The sequence below is a fragment of the Cyprinodon variegatus genome, unplaced genomic scaffold (genome assembly GCF_000732505.1).
Source record: "Cyprinodon variegatus isolate N-32 unplaced genomic scaffold, C_variegatus-1.0 Scaffold26, whole genome shotgun sequence".
NCBI lineage: Eukaryota > Metazoa > Chordata > Actinopteri > Cyprinodontiformes > Cyprinodontidae > Cyprinodon > Cyprinodon variegatus.
Window position 1 is genome coordinate 226,409 of NW_015150479.1, and position 17,156 is coordinate 243,564.

The window sequence follows — 17,156 nt, forward strand, 5'->3', positions numbered from 1 at the left end:
TGCCGGCAGCATAAACCTCCATCTGCTGTAGCTGCTCAGAGAAGAAAGCTGGGAAATCAAATATAAATATGGCTTTAAATGACAGGCCAGGTCAAACGGTAATATTCAGCACCACAGATAAAATGGGGTGTGTGATCAGCAGGCATAAAAGCCCCTCATTTGAAAGTTGGCATTCAAAAGTGCAAAGGTGGTGAGTAAAGCCTTGCAAGTCTAAGCCTAATGAAAAAAAAAAAAAAAAAAACGTAAAATATCAAACCTAAATGTATATTGAAATAAAGATACATACATACACACACACACACACACACACACACACGCATATATGGCAGGTCTCAAACAAATGTAATCATTACCAAAGGATACATCTAGAATTTCAAAATAAGTCAAAATAGAAATCAGGAGGAAAAAATATGCATCCCTAACAAATCTGCATTTTTTGTGTGAAAAAAAAACAGATATACCAATCGGCTAGTAATATGTCTGTTTAATTTTTTTTAGTGTACCACTGAGGTCTTACCAATTTAACATGGATAAACTGTATTCTTTAAAGTATACCTTGTACATACTGGTAATTAAGCATGATTTTCGAGCAATGTAGTTGCATTTTCAGAAGACGCAGGTTAACTACAGTACCCAAAGAATTAGAACTGTTTCTGAAATAGTGCTTTTACATCACTTTTCATTCATTATGCAATTCTGGGGGGATATTCTCCCATCTCATTTCCCAGAGAAACTTATTGCATTTGGTGAGTCATATCTGGTTGAAATAACCTTGCTAAACTTTACTCAGTGTTAGTGAATATTTGCACTAATGAGCCCCTATCGCAGCTGAACAAAATTAAATGCTTGATGGAGCATGAGAGCCCGTCTTCTACACGTTTAAACAGTGGTAAAATCACAAACCCGAAAAAGACTTGGAAAAACGAATCTAATAAATTTTACTTTTTTTATTAGTTAATGATAAATAATCTAGAAAAAGGAGAATCTAGTTTGCAGTTTATATCATATATTTTACAGCAGTGGTTTAAACTAACAAGTATATACATTTTTGCAACCACTTTATGCCAAATGGACATTGATAATAAAGCAGCAATTAAATGCAGATCACATCACTTGTGTAATGCGAAAGAGGTATTTCCATTGCAATTCTGCAAATTATAGCAATTCAACGTGACAAAAAAAAAGTCACCTTACTTATAATTACTATTCGCGAAATTTGATAGTGAATGAAAATGCAGCTACTGCTGCCACAACTGCAGCAAAAATTTCCCACGTCTAAAATCTGTCAGAATTTTAGGGTTTTAAATTATATAATATTTTTTGTTATTTGTTTTTATAACCAGTCAAAATAGAAGATTTAATTGAAGGCTGACTAGGCTTCCATCAGCGCTCTTAATTCCTTCACAGGATACCAATTTGTTAGGTCCTAATGCTACTTTTCTCAGCCAAAAACATTTAACAGACTTCCCCTGAGCTACTGAATAAAGCATCATATAAATATATCTATATTAGAAAATAAAATTGTAAGTACAAAATGCTCAATAACTCTTTCTGTTGGCAGAAAACCGTGTAAATGTAATGACTTCTAACCATTTTATAAACAATTTTCACTATGACATGAATGGAAAAAGACTACTTGCAACCAGCCTGAAAAATCTAACTTTGGAGAATTAAATACGCCAATTTAACTAAATTGTTGCCTTTGAAAAAAAAATTCAGCAGGGAATCTTTCAAAAGAGATAATCTGTCAGACATTTAACCTAGAATAAAACAAGAGAAGGTAATTTTAGCATCATAGTTCTTTAACCAACATATCTGAAGATTAACAAACTTTCAAACCACATTAAATTATATGTCCTAATGTTCTAAAAACATTTTGAGTTTGTCAACATTTATCATGCACAGATTTCCTCAGTTCATTTGTCTATTAATAGGAAACTACAGGGCTTTCCAATCATAACAATGCAGCTGACTTATGCCATTAGATCAGTCTGTTTTGAAGAACAGACAAGTTATAATTGCAATAGAAGGAAGGTTTATTTTTATTCACTGGGCTTTCCAATTAAGATTTTTCTTTGATCATTTCACTGATTTTCTGTCCAATTCTTCATCCGAGTAAATTCGGCCAACACAAGACATTTAAGCTGAGAGATTAATCAGTCCTCATATAAACATTTTTTTCCCCCCTCAGTTTCAAAATGCTTTCTTTTCAAACTTTACTCTCTCCCATTTTTGTAACATAGACAACAGAATTGTTGTGTCAAGAAGTTTTTGGTACGGTAGTTGAATGATTCATTGAGCATAGATAGGTCACTTATCTCAGAAAACTACAAATGAAAATCCCTCCTCTAAAAGAGCCAATTAAGAGATGAAGATTTAAAGCAAGTTTCAAAACCAAAAGATATACAGTGAAATAAAATATGTTTTCGGAGGTAACAGAAAAAAAATTTTAAGATTAAACTTAAAATATCTCCATAACCATTTCAATATCAAATCTTGGATGCAAATACAAATAAGACAAAATGTATAATATAAATAATTTGGGAATTTAAGCCCAAGTCATATATGATGACAAGTTTTCCAACAAACACAAAAAAAACGCTTGATCACATACTATTTGTTATATATATAAAAAAAAAAGAAAAAAAACAAGAGAAATAATAATAATAATAATAATAATAAAAAAAACAATAAAACATAATTTTTTGCTCATTAATATCCAGAAGCAGTCTGTTAGGGTAAAGACTTCCTTATGTTAAGTAAACCCCCTTTTCCTGAAAAAAGACCTATTGGTCACTCTTGTTAGGAAGTCTCAATTTAAATTAACATGGACAAAAGCATAAAGAGCAGATAGCAGAGCAAAATCAGAAATGCTTGTCAGTTCTTATAAACCATCCGGCTCGTGGTTTCCCTGTAATGAGTCACATGCCTAATGAATAAGCTCCTCACTGTTAATTTAGAACTACGCTGATCAATTTAACGACTAATTGTCCAAGCAGGGACCAATTATTGACATTATATTTAGTTAAATCGCACTTGACTCCATATAGACCTAGTGGAAAAGCACACAATGAAGGATACTTCTCTTCCCGAACAGGTTTCGTTCTGAATTAACCTTGTAAAAAACAAAATTTGTACAAAAACTTGAGCTTTTCCGCTCCCAACCTGATTACAAGGAGTCTTTTTCAATCATAACCGTTAAAAAATGTGACAGCTCCCCTCCAGAAGTGCCCGGAGGAGCTGTCAAACAAAGTAATATCCTCACTCATAAAATCAATATCAAAGCACAAGTTAGAGGCATTTGATTTATATGTATAAAAGTTAACATTTTCATTCCATTTTAATTTTTTTCTCTAGGTCGGATATATAAAGAGCAGTCCTACAGAAACTTCTTAAATACATCAAGATTTCTTGCAATTTGTTAGTTGTTAGATTATCATTATGTTCTTAAGGTAAAACCAATAACATCACATGCTTTACAAATGCAAGACAGATAAATTATGAGTCATGACCTTCTTTAACAATGTTGCCCATGAATTATTTTGCATGTATTAAAACTGGGAACAGGACATAATGCCTGTTAAAAAACATTGTTTCCTGCCCCACCTTGTCATGACATTAAATTCAATGACAGGCAAAATGAATGATTCCACCTAGTGCCACTCGTTTTGCCAGTAACATATTTCTCGTGGCATTTCCACTGATACTATAGTTGACACTTTACATTTTTTTTCTAGCAAGTAGCTACATGTAGAAGACTGCACAATTTGATTAACTGATGTCATGTGGAGAGGGATATTGTCATGTCTTGACTTGTAGTTTTAAAATCAATGTTGAATGCATATTTTTTGAAAAATAAAACCCAAACAATTAGATAATGTAGCGACAATGTTTTAAAAATACTGAGCAACTCCATTATACAGGTATAAGTAATATTTGCAGCCTTGAGAGGATCATGAAGCAAAACACTTCACAAGGTTTGAATCTGCAGTTAGAATCAAAACCTCAATAACATGGGGTGGCAGCCACAAGGTGCTTTTCAATCAAAGTGTAGAGACAGGAAATGGGGTGGAGGGTGAAGAGATTCAGCAAATGTCCACGGGTCAGGACTAAGACCCACTGAGGCCAAGTAGGGGACTGAACCCCAAATTACACAGCGTCCCGCTCAGCTACGCAACAGTGCAAACTCTGAAATAACTACCCACTCATTTTAATCAATAAGAGCATTTATACCAAGTGCATAGCCCTTCACCCTAATTTGGCCCATGTCCAATTTTGTCAGACCTTGGAGCAAGTCGAAAGGCAAGCAACTTCAAATATGTCATAGGATAGAAATCAAATTTTATTGTGTTGTTGGAAAATTTAGATTTCTCTATTATTATATATTAATTTATCCTATTTACTCACTATAAAAGTTTTCACTCAGTCTGTTTCCCTTTCAAGGCCACACAATTCTCTGCAGGATGGTGTTTGTAGACCAGGCATAGCTTCTTCCCATAATAAACCAAATTCTTCTGAAGGTTTATTCATAAAATGCTACTGTTTAACCAAAATGTCTGTAATTTGTTTTGACTCTGACTACTTTCCATTGTTGTAAGTAAGGGGGAATGAACACTGCCCATGCATAACAGGGCAGAATGCTGTGCCGTAAGGACTGTATGATGAACTGTTCTCTCTTTGCAAAGATATGAATAAATGTCTCGACTAAGTGAAAACCATCGATCTCTGTTTATTTAACTAGGGTGAATAGTTGAATACTTTTTTCCCATGACAATTGTTATTAAACTGTCACAAGAACAAAGCACCAAAATTAACTCTCTGCATTTAACCCATCCCCTTTGGGAGCAGTGGGTAGCCATTGTGTGGCGCCCGGGGAGCAGTATGGGGTTAAGTGTTTTGCTTGTTTTGTGTGTGACGTTCAGGTCGGATTCATCATTAATACCCGACAAAGGTCACTATTATGCGTCTTGCTACGCAGAAGCGGCAAGAAAAACAACAATCATGGCAGATGATGATGTGGAGAGCAGTATTTGTTTAACCATATTGAAAAGATTGAGTTTTTATGGTTGGGAAAGATCGTTAGATGCTCTACGGCACTACCATCCATGTTTACTAACGGAAAAAAAGAGCACGCTGGCATGTGACGTCATTGCGTCCTCTACTGCGCATACGGGACACTTTCATTGTATGACTGCAGTTCACACAGAAAATCACATACAAGTCGCATATATTTGGTAATATGAACTGAAGAGCAAAAAAATCGGATTTCGCAAAAAAATCGGAATTGAGCATCAAGGCCTGCAGTGTGAACGTAGCCTTTTAGTATGCACCATATGCTATTGCTTAAAATCTAGAGAATAAAAAGTTGTATTTGGGAAAGAAACACCCTTTTTTCTGTCTTAACTTATATTCCAACACCCTAAAGTGAACAGAAGTTCAAGTAATAAATTTGAAAATTTTACGTTCATATTAATATCATATAACAACATTTATTTAACATTAACTGTCAGATAAAAAAAAACATGATTAAAAAGACTAAATGTGTTGGCAAACATAATGAAACTCACTAGTTGTGCCAGTTAACAGAAGTCACATGTAATGTCACTTTTAGACTGCAGCAAATTGTTACAGTGATGCTTAGTTTAAAATCACAGCAGCAATCATAAATGACACTTGAAGTGTAAGATTGACTACACATTATTTTGGTCAAATAATACAACAGCTTTCTAAAAAGTCCTGGAGCATTCTCCATTATTCCATCGGCCAAGTGACAATAATGATGAGAAGCTATGATGAAGAAATGGTAGCTTATTTTTGTAGCTCTGCCTTGTGCCAAACAAATGAGATTCTCTTTATCCTAATCTACAAAACAGAAGTGTCAAGGGGGTCTGTTATTCAAGCAAAGTATGGTGAGACTGATGGTGTGCTGAAGAACAATCAAGTAAGAATGGAAAGTCTTCATTATCAATGCTTTGTGTGGCTAAGAGTGAAACGATAACACGCTGAAACTCATTTCCTACAAATATACCACTGCAGGATCGTTGAAGGCTTTGTGATTGCTCATTAAAACAAGATAAAATGAGATGGTCGAATAAAAGGAACAACTTAATGTTTAATCAGCTTCCAATAATATTTCTGGAGTGACTGAGAGGAGTGAGCCTAACCTGTGCTATAAACTGTTAATGACCCTCTAGAGAGATAATTGGATTGGCTGCTGGTTTGTTCCATTTGCAAATATATGAAATCCTTTTTGTCTTCAATAGAGAATAATGATGAATAAAAGTTACTTGAGGAAACGCTTGTTCAATTTCAAAGGATGGAATTCTTAATAAGGAGCTTGGATTTACAGTAGATAATATTACAGTTATTTCATTTTAAACAAGCCCATTAAATTAGATCTTTGAGGCGCAATTAACTCTCAGAACTGGTATTAAAAGCAAACCTAATGTTGGATTGACTAGTAAAGGGGCATTTTAAACAAAAACTTTCCCATGTGTATATTGACTAATAAATTGAACATGTCATTTTCATATTCTGCTGGCATTTTTAGTCATCCTAACTGAAAAATAGAACTGAATACAGCTTGCAGACAATAGAAAGTTTATATTAACAAATGGTTATCTGATAAAAATAGTCAATTACCAAAGACCTGGGAATTTACTGCATTAGTTTGAAATCGGTTCTGAAGTACTTAAGCCCCAATCAAATAATGACCCGTGTACGGAGGCCTTAGGCCTCGATGCGGCCAACCCAGGTTCGAATCCTACCTGTCATCCTTTGCCGCACGTCTCTCCCCCCCCTCTCATACCCCTTTCCTGTAAGCCTACTGTTAAAAAAAAAAAACGAGCCATTGGTGCCTTAAAAACTCAAAAAAAAAGAAGAAAAAAAAGAAAAATGCCCTTGCTAAAGTATACAGTCAATTATGTGAGACTCTATAGCAACAAAAAAATGTGTTCAGAAACTACCCAAACCATATGCACAATCAATATGGCAAGAACAAATGAAGTGCTAAAAAACTCTCCAGATGTTCAAAACTGAATGGGTCAGCACAAAATACTTAAAGCTGTTTTTCAAGTTTTTTAATGAGTAAAAAAAAAAAAAAAATAGACAACAGCATATAGCCTTCCCAAAGCCTGCATTGGCGTCTGTCCTACAGGTTTTAGAGATTTCCCTGCTTCAGCACAGCTGATTTCCATTGATAGCTGATTAACAGGCTTTTGCTGAGCTTCAGTTATTAGAACCAGGTGTGATAAAACAGGGAAACATCTAAAACCTGCAGGACAGCCACCCTCAAGGACCAGCTTTTGGAAGGCCTGTATAAATATTTCAGATTGATAATAAATTACAAAGTAGTGATTAAATAACACTAAAGTACAACTTCATTTTGTTTTTTTTGAAAAAAACAGATATTGTTCCTGAATTTGAGCCTTAATGGTTAGAACCCAAACACAATGAAACTGAACCAAATTTAGCTTCATATAATGACTCACTGTAACACACCTCAAGCAAAATAGGAACAATTCCAATCAGATATAACATTTAAATTGTTCTCCCCATTCTTATGTACAAACATGCATTAATCTGAGTGCTAGAGAACATAAAGTGAATGTAACATATCAGGGCATTTTAATCTTCACTGAGAATAAAATAGCAAAACAAAACATGTGTGAAGTTTCTTTAAGTTGGACAAGGTGTAGATATAAGCTATGCCTAATTTTGGAACAAAGGTCACTTTGGCACTGCTGGAGAACACAGCCAATAAAGGAGGTGGGAGGAATGTGTTAAATATCTTACTGCATTGCTGGCACATCATGATGGATGCTTTTCAGTCAGCTTAGATTGCCTTGGGAGTATTATTCTGCAGCTGGAACTGGAGAGAGCCATTAAATGAGCTGATGACATCATCAACTTAAATTATAGATAATGTTGAGCCTGTTTACCAGTGCTTAGTCCTGTTTTTCTCCTCAACATATACTTCCCTCCCCAGTAACCTTTTGATCATCCAACAATTGTCAACTTGAATAAAATTTATGTCTCCAGTCTCTTTAACACTAGAACTCCAAAGGGAGTCATTTTGACAGTTCTGAGATTTTGAAGTGAGAGAACTTTATTTACATTTATGTTATGTTGGTCATGGTAATTGACTTTTCCTGTAACTATATTTCCCTCATTTTCACGTTGCTTTTTAAATAAAATAAAGATCAAAAAATAAAAAAGGTTAATTTTACCTCAGTCTCTCACAGCTGTCATTTTCACGGCTTTATTTGTTGCATAGTAAATTTCTCCCGTGGTTCATTGACATTCGTTACCTTTGCCTATGAACCAAAATTCTACCTAGAAAACTCTGGAACTCTTTGGCTTATATGGAAAAATGGGTTTCAGAAGAAATCTAACAGTGAAACAGGCTTCAGAAATGTGGACAGAGATGGAGAGAACGACAAAGTTTCACATGGATGTGTTGGATCAGATGATTAGAAAGTATTCTTTAAAAGCTCCAGCGAGAAGGTGGCATCTGGCTGTCGTTTACAATCTCCTTGACATAGCAGCTATAAACACCTTGGTTTTGTTCAGAAGCTGTTTAAATGTCCCTGTCTCATGCAGAGATTTTATCCTTGAATTGGTAAATAGTTTGCGTGCCAAACACATGCACTTCAGAAAGCCGCAAGTTACTGATCCCTCAGCCACACAAGAGGCAGCTTTGGCAAGGCAAAGTTACCAGTGCACAAAAAAGTAGCTCATACGATGTTTATCATAAATGTGAAGTGGTGGTATGCAGGAAACGTGTGGTAGGGAATCAATCTCTGTAAATATAATTATTTCAAACTTTGAACCTGAATGGTAAAATGGTCTTATCTTACCAGTATCTATCTATCTATCTATCTATCTATCTATCTATCTATCTATCTATCTATCTATCTATCTATCTATCTATCTATTTATATATATATATATCTATATATATATAGATATATATATATCTATATGGGATGGAACGGTTTATGAAAACCGTCCGAACCGTTCAGTTCGACTGTCTCGGTTCGATTCGCGTGTGTTGCGTTCGGTTCATGCGCTGCTCCTTTTTCTTATAGGCGAAGCGTGTACACTCCAGAGCAGAAGGTGGCAGTACTGCGACCAAAGCCAACCACCAGTAGTACACAAGAAGAAGAAGCGAAGCAGCGTAGCCGGGTGTAGCAGAAAAAAAATCAGTTGTTGTGGAGAACTGTGTGGGTATGGTGAGTGGGAAAGAACAGGAGTTGGAAGATGCGCCAGCATTGACTACCACTGGGAGTTCTAGTAGGATCACGATCCTGGGAGTCTTAGTATTAATGCTTACATGTCATGAGATATTATATTCCTATTTTTTCCCCCCCACCAGCTAAGGATTTGTATTTATTTTCTGCTGAGCTAACATTTGCCACCTTCAACCACCAATTTTTTTATTTTATTTTATTTTTTTTTTTAAGATCACTTATGCCGGGGTAATGAGTCCCAATGAGTTTATGTCCTAGCTCTGATGCTAAGAACCATATCTCTCAATCACTTCATCTCCAATTATTTCCCTTACTGAACTGCATTGTTATGGTTACATGGAAAAGTGACGGCAACCATCTTGGCATTTCTACAATTTAGCATATTTATGTCGGGGACAGGGCAGTCAAAGCAGCAGAAGTAGCCGTGCCCAATTTCACATAAATAGACTGTATAAAGGAAAAAGAGTTTGTGTGTATCATGTAGGCATAGTTTTGTACTATTTTTTGTGTGCACAAGTTTCACATTTTCTCTGTACTGCCGACTATTAAAATGACAAAATCTTTTGTGCATGAGGCCTCTAGTCACAATATTTCTGCCAATCCACGAGAGAAAGCTGCTGTATTTGTGTTCCACGCTGCACAGGTTCAAGGCACAAGTGTACAAGCACACTTTTGCCTCAACTGAATAATGAGCTTTAGCAACCAACCCCCTCAGCACATGTAGGCCAATTTATCTCGGCACTAATACGTGTTATAGGGCACCTTTATCCTGTTTCTGTACTGGAGTGTAATCAGTCAGCAGCAACTACTTTAACAAATTCAGCTAAATGACCTATGTGCATCACTGTGAAAGGAAAAACCAACCAAGCTCAAGTGAGTATGAGGCATCGCAGCACAACAAACCCAGAGCCCATGTCATTAGTACCCAGTAGACAATGCCTTTGATGTTGCCTATTCCTCTTCTTGTTTGATGGTACTGGCCTTGTAGATGAAGTACCAGAATCAAATGATGCATTATGTACAGAGGCCCTCACACACCATCAGTTAGCAGAGTCTAGTTGTCTGAAATACTCAGATCAAAGCGAGGGACCCTTACAAATCCAATACAGCACTGAGTGGAACAGTCAACAGCTTCCATGACACAAAAACAAACTCCCCTTGAAGCAGAGAAAAACATAGCAAGTCCAATTTAGACAGAAATCAGGAGACAGCAGCAGCCACAAGGCAGCCTCTCCACCTACAGGACTAGAAATTTGAAGAGGTGCACCCACCATGACTTTAGTCTGTGTATGGAATGCCAAGTAACATATCTTCATACTTAAGTTTAATAGACTGCTGAGATACTCGAGATATGTGCTCTATACATCATTCATAGTCATGTTATGAATATCATTACTTGTATGTGCCTATGTATATATATATATATTTATATACATATCTTGGATTGGATTATTAATCAAAACATTAACACACATTTAAAATGATCCGTTTTTTTTTCCCTTCATCAGTATAACTTCTAATGCAGTGTGAAAAAAACAACAATAATTTGTCAGTCTGATAAAAGCCTCCTAGACACAAAGTGAGCTGAATATGTTGAACAAATGTCAATGTAACTTACTGTATTTGTAGCATTTATGTAATGTTAAAGGTTTTAGATCAAGAAAAAGAAAGCACCCTGCAATAAATAAACACAGTCTTATTCTTCTATTAAAACTTTGCAAAAGATCAAAACTTTATTTAAAACCCTCAAGGATACAAAGAGCTGAATAATTAGAGGAGAAGATGAAGGCAATGTTTTAATAGTCTGCTTGATAGGTCAGGTCATCACGCAGTAACTGGCAGGAGGTATGGAAATGAGAGGAGAGGGTGGGTAGAGACAGCAGAAGAAGAATTGATAGTGCAGCATATCTCCTTCTCTTTCCTTCCCCCTGGAGCTGCAATGGGACACAGGCCAAAGATTCCTGCAAAACTAAGTTGATTTTTACCCATTTTTCTCTCTAATCCACTTTAGCTGGAGCACCAGTGAGTGAACGTGTGAGGGGAAAGCAATGAGCAGAGTAGCAGTACCTCAATGCTGCTCTGGTGTTTAAGACATTTATACTGGATGAGTAAATTAATCTCTTTCTTTGATGGGTTTCACCTTAAGCTGGTTTGAACACTGGTTAAAAAATATACTTTTCTTTTAGAATAAAATAATTTCCTTATTATGAACAGTGCAAGTGTAATCGTTGCTAACCATTATGTTTTTGGAGTATGATTTATTATTACACTAACTTAAATGCTTTGTCTTTAGCTAGAGGAAGATTTTCATTAACCCTAACCAAACTGCCAATATGTATAAAAAAATGTAATAGGTGATCTAGGTCAGAAAAGAAGCAACTATTTTTTATTTTTTTTTATTTTATGGAGGTCAACGTTGCAATTCAAACTGATATTAGTTGATCCTTTAAACTTTCACATACATTTGACAGATGTGAACACAGTTTAATTCCTGATAGCTCTAATGACTAAATCAATGACCTTTGTTCCCTAATTTTTATCTTTACAATGTTGGGATCACTCTCAAATCAGCAATGATCACTAAGATTGGCAACAGGGGAGGATATTTAGAATAGTAAAAGCCCATCTAAGTACCAGAAATTAACCTTGTACTATAATCTATTAATTATAACACCAAGGCAGTCAATTGTGGTTCTACACACTGACTTGCCTCAGAGGTTGTTTTTTTTTTTTTTTTTTTTTTTTTTTGAGTTTTGTCAGGACAAAAAAAAAAAAAAAAAACACTTAACTTAACTTTAATTTAAGACCAACAAGACTGATATAAATCAGTCTGATAATATTTTTTATAATGTTCAGGTACCTCACCTAGTCGTATTAAGTTATATTTAATTTTGTTAACTTTAAATTGGTTTTGACATTTGATTCAAGTACTTTAACGCCCTGGATAACATACTTGTATGGCTAAAGTACTGAATGGATAAAGTTATTATAAGCTGATGAGTTTTAGCAAATAATAGAATAGCTCTTTTAAGTAAAACGTCAACATTTATTTCTAAGCTAGTAAGCCATTGTTAGGAGAACTTTGCTTTCAAAGTTATGTATAAAGGGGTACAAGTCTTGGAAAAAAAAATCGCCACAGTAGCTTCCCTTGTCATGGATTCCTCTCAAGAGAATCCCACAATTCATTAGTTAGAAATAGAATATCATAGAAAAGACAATTGTCAATTAATTTTCCCCGCAACTATATATATTTAAGACCAAAAATTCAAAATTTGGTTGCATATCAGAGGTATTAAAGAAGAACACACTACACAAAATAAACTGTATCATTAAATACCCTATTTCTCTGAATATGTCTTCTATCATAAACATTTGCTAAAAAATTACAACCGTTTTATTGAACAAATAAATTTTAATCAACTCTTTATTTGCATCTGTGTAGAATAATAATAATAATAATAATAATAAATATATATATATATATATATATATATATATGTGTGTGTGTGGGTGTGTGTGTACTTTTTTTCACTACTGCTATTACAGAAGGTATGCACATAAATCAAATAAAAAAATAATACTAATCTGGTAATAAAAACATTGCAATGAGTCCAGTTTCCTGCAGCAGCCTTGTTATAATAGTTGTGATTCTCAGACAGAGATAACAAAATTATCTGCAGAAACCTGCTTTATGAATACTTTCTGCTGTAATCCTATTTTTTTCCACTTATTTACATTACTTCCCTGCTATTTCAAAAGAAGGACTCATGAATAGAGTAGAAAATAATGCTGATTGGGTAATAAAATCATTGCAATGACACACCCTCTCCTCACTGTAACTACCATATGTGTAACTGATTTAGGTTCCTTTTTTTAAGCATTACATTATCAACACTTTACTAATACACAGTGTATTAGCAGAACAATATATACTTTTTTCTGGCTATTTTTGTTGTATAGTTGGCCGAAAGTGTCTTGTAATGATAAAAAAAAAAAAAAAAAAACATCTAATTTTCTGTTAGGTTAATTGATATTATGCTATGTATGTATGTGGTAAATTTTAATAAAACACATTGAAATCTTTTAAAAAGAACACTTATTTGTATGCAGAAGTAGCAATACCATGGATCTCAGCACTTTTACTAGACCATATTCCTTTTTATTAGGGGAATAAAATCTATGTGGAACGTTTTGGACACTTTTAGCACATCTGTGCCAAATCACAGGTCCGTCTGCCACACTGTCCACTAAAATCTTAGTGGAACAAATATGCTTCAACCAATTCAGTAAAACTTTGCTCCAGTTATTGTCAAGATATGGTTCCATACATTCTGAGGCTTATGCAGAGATTTCAAAGGGGTTTTCATGGTCTTTTTAAGTGTTTATTTTTGAAAAGAGTATGGCAAGGCTTGAAAGTCATGATTTTTGCCGTTTGCTCACCTATTAATCAGAAATAATGATACTTTCAATAGTGTTTCCACAAAATACTATGTAATGACTTCATATCATGCATTTTTTTTACATCTCAACCTTATACCTCTGGAGCTATGCTCGATTTAATCAGATAAGTAATTTCAGGCAGAAATTGCTCCTAAAACCCTCTGGGCTTAAGGGGTTAAGAAAGGTGAAACTCTCTGCCTTTCTTCAGAGGTCGAACAGTAGGAGAAGAGCTTTATTTCAAACCAGTTCTGTGTACAGGCATGATCCCAACTAAATTGATTCGGTATTGTTTCAGAACCTTTATCTTCTCAAGGGTACATGTCCTGAGAGTGGCTGCATTGCAATCAGCATGTGAAAAGGACCAGGGTTCCTTCTCTTACTGGCTACCTGAACAGCCCTAAATCCTTACACATGATGTTGTGTTATGCAACAAAGGATTTCATGTCAGTGAGTGCAAATACAACAATAACAACAAAGTAATGGATTTCAGTTTGCTGCAATAAGAAATCCTCTGCCCCTTGTAACTGTGCTTTCAGGTCAGCCTGCACGAGTCTAAAAGGACGTGCTCGGACTCTGATGCTCACAGGAGTGGCCAAGTGAGAAGCTCGGAAAAAGCCAAACTAAAATCAATAATTTTAACCAAAAAGTCCTATTTAGTTTCTACTCTAACTGAAAACTGTATCATGCAGGCACAGGCACAGCTTTTATATGCATTCATCCACATCTTCAAGCAAAGAATCGCACAAGTATTAAGACGCAGCGGTGCAACTTAAAGTCCCCTTTTTTTCATTCCTTGGAGCAAAAAGTCACGTCTGGGCTGAGGTGATAAGTGTGCTCTTGGATATCCAGCAAAATACACATAAGCAAACACAAAGAGACAGAGTCTCATAGAAAGTGCTCCCCATTCAGACACCAAAAAATAAAATCAGTAAAAGTAATTTTGCTGAAGCTTTTATGTGGAGAACACCTCTCAGACACAGCCGCCCCCATAATATAATCAAACTTTCCAATATTAAATGAAGGGTGAATATTTCTGAGCTCTGAGAGGGGGCAGATATAGCAAACAGATGCATGCTCATTCTGGGAGGCAACGCTTCCCCTATTTAAGTGATGAAATCTCCCAATAACTGGTTCCCCATCAAGATTAAAGCCTTTTTGCTTGAGTACAGAAAAACACATTTAGTGTCTGAATATATAATTATAGGCCGAATGATTCCAACTAAAGTTTTTATTTTATTTTCCTCTGCCATAAAAAAAGGATGTACATGCTTTACTCAGAGGATTCATTGTTTCCATGACCTCCATCATCACTGGATTTTAGGGACTGAGTCAGTGTCTTACTTTTATTAAATGATGCGTTTCTGCAATTTGAAAAGTGCATATTTTTAAACCACTGTGCCATCTGTTGAAAAATTTTTGAATACAAGTATTTAATGCCTGCTTAATTCCATATATATATATATATATATATATATATAAGGCCTTTGCAATGTAATCATAGTGCTTCAGCTTTTTATTTTATTTTTAGTCACATTATAGTGATAAATTTCAACATATTGAATGGAGGATTTGTTAGAGCAGCAACAAATAGTGAAGTGGAAGGGACATGGTGATGTTTAGAATAATATATAGTTAAAAAATGACTTGCATACTGTGTCAATGTGTGTTTGTGCAGGTTTCATATGTTTAACTCACAAGTTTCTTCCTCTTATCTTGCTCAGTTGGTGGCTCCTCTTCGTCACTTAGCTTGGGCTCTTCAAAATGGATCATCAACATGCAGCTGCCGACACAATAATATTCAACTCAATATTAATAACCACCCATAGACCTGCACAGTGGGAAGGAGTCTCAGAGCAAGCAGCGTGTGCAAACACAGGCACGCAGAAAAAGGCTAAACCCTCTGGCATTTGTTTTACACAGCCACAAACTCTATTCAGATTGGTTCATCTGCATGCAGAGAGGAACTGCAAGTAAAAACCTTTGTGCTTAGTACAAAGTCTGTGTATGGTCTTTTATTTCCTTTGTGTGCATTTCTTAATTCAGCGCTGTGAACATAGATAAGACTGGTGGCATGAATAGGGTGGTTTGTGACTTTGAAACGTGCCAAGTAATAAACTGTGATCAGAAAGTTAATAAATTCTGTTAAATGACATTCAAAGGAGGGGACATAAAAAAATCTTTCAACATATAATAGAGTGCTAACAGAACATTTCACACATTTATATAATGAAACAGGCCGAATAACAATTCTAGGATGATTACTCCCTTAAAGCAGCAACCATTGGTACTGAGACATTGGTTGTTGTATTGAAATTGAAGTTGTATCAATAACAATCTCTTTTTGGAAGCTTTCTACAAAACCAACTCAAATTTATGACCCTTTACAAGCCTCCAAAACCCACTGCCAAATTTCAAAAAAGCTCCAGGCTGCTTATAACAGTGCAAAGTCACATACTATAAAATTCAGGTTAAGAAATACACATAATACCTTAATAAAATATGTACGTTTCCTCATTTAACAAATGAGAAAATAAGCTAAACAACTCAAAGCAGATCAATAAGGAACCAAAACAAGACCTCAGTATTTAAATTCATCGAATACATCTAAAGATATGTTTTTCTAGCTACTTAAAAGGAGTAGTAACCCTTTAAAAATAAAGAAAAATACTTATTTATATGTAGCTTTGAAAATGGTTCAATAAATAATCCCTTAATGTCTGCATCTAATGTAAGGTGTTCAAACAGCTCAGTCAAATGGAAAATCATGTCAGGGCTCAACCTAATTGCTACAAAATTAGAAAAACCCCGCAACTCCTAATTGAGGTTAGAGAATGTAAAATTGCCTTTGTCTACTGAAGAGAGCTTCAAGTAAAGTGCATCTATTTATCCTTACTTCAAAAACAGTCAAGCAGAGGAATTTAATGTGTTAATAGCGAAAAAAAAATATATATTTTTTTGACTTCTCTGACCCTTTATCTCATTAGGGCTCTGCTACAGCGAAGAAACATGGTAAAGGACAGTATTTTGAACCCAAATTAATTCTGCATAGGGTGCTTATGAAATGCAAGGTTATCTTACAGGTCACAACAACAAACTTACACAATTAATAATCGGATAGCAGCATGTAGTGGTGACAATATTGTTAGTATGCATGAAATATTTGGGGATTAAAGCATACAGAAGGGTTGTGGCTTTTTCACTATTTGTGGTTTGGACAGCTCTCCTTTCTGTGTTTTAAAGGATAAATTCTACGGTTAACAGTATCTTTAGGTTGCCTTTTTTCACCATTACTGAAGACTTTCTTTACATTTATAACCTGGTCAGTCACTTATTCCACAATTCATGGAGAGTTGATCGGAAACTCATACAAGAATACAAAATAATTCAGTATCCTTTTTAAGTAATAACCTAATCTGCACTAGGGCTGCAACTAACGATTATTTTAAAAATCGATGAATCGGCAGA

The 17,156-nt window shown here is 35.1% G+C and overlaps 1 protein-coding gene across 1 annotated transcript in view; it reads right to left on the minus strand.

The window, feature by feature from the left end:
• Positions 1-17,156, minus strand: part of ipo11 (importin 11) — a 179,039-nt gene that overhangs the window by 17,111 nt on the left and 144,772 nt on the right. The window contains exon 29 of the mRNA XM_015396107.1: positions 15,387-15,471. Coding sequence (XP_015251593.1) covers positions 15,387-15,471 — 85 coding nt within the window. The remainder of the gene's footprint in view (positions 1-15,386; positions 15,472-17,156) is intronic.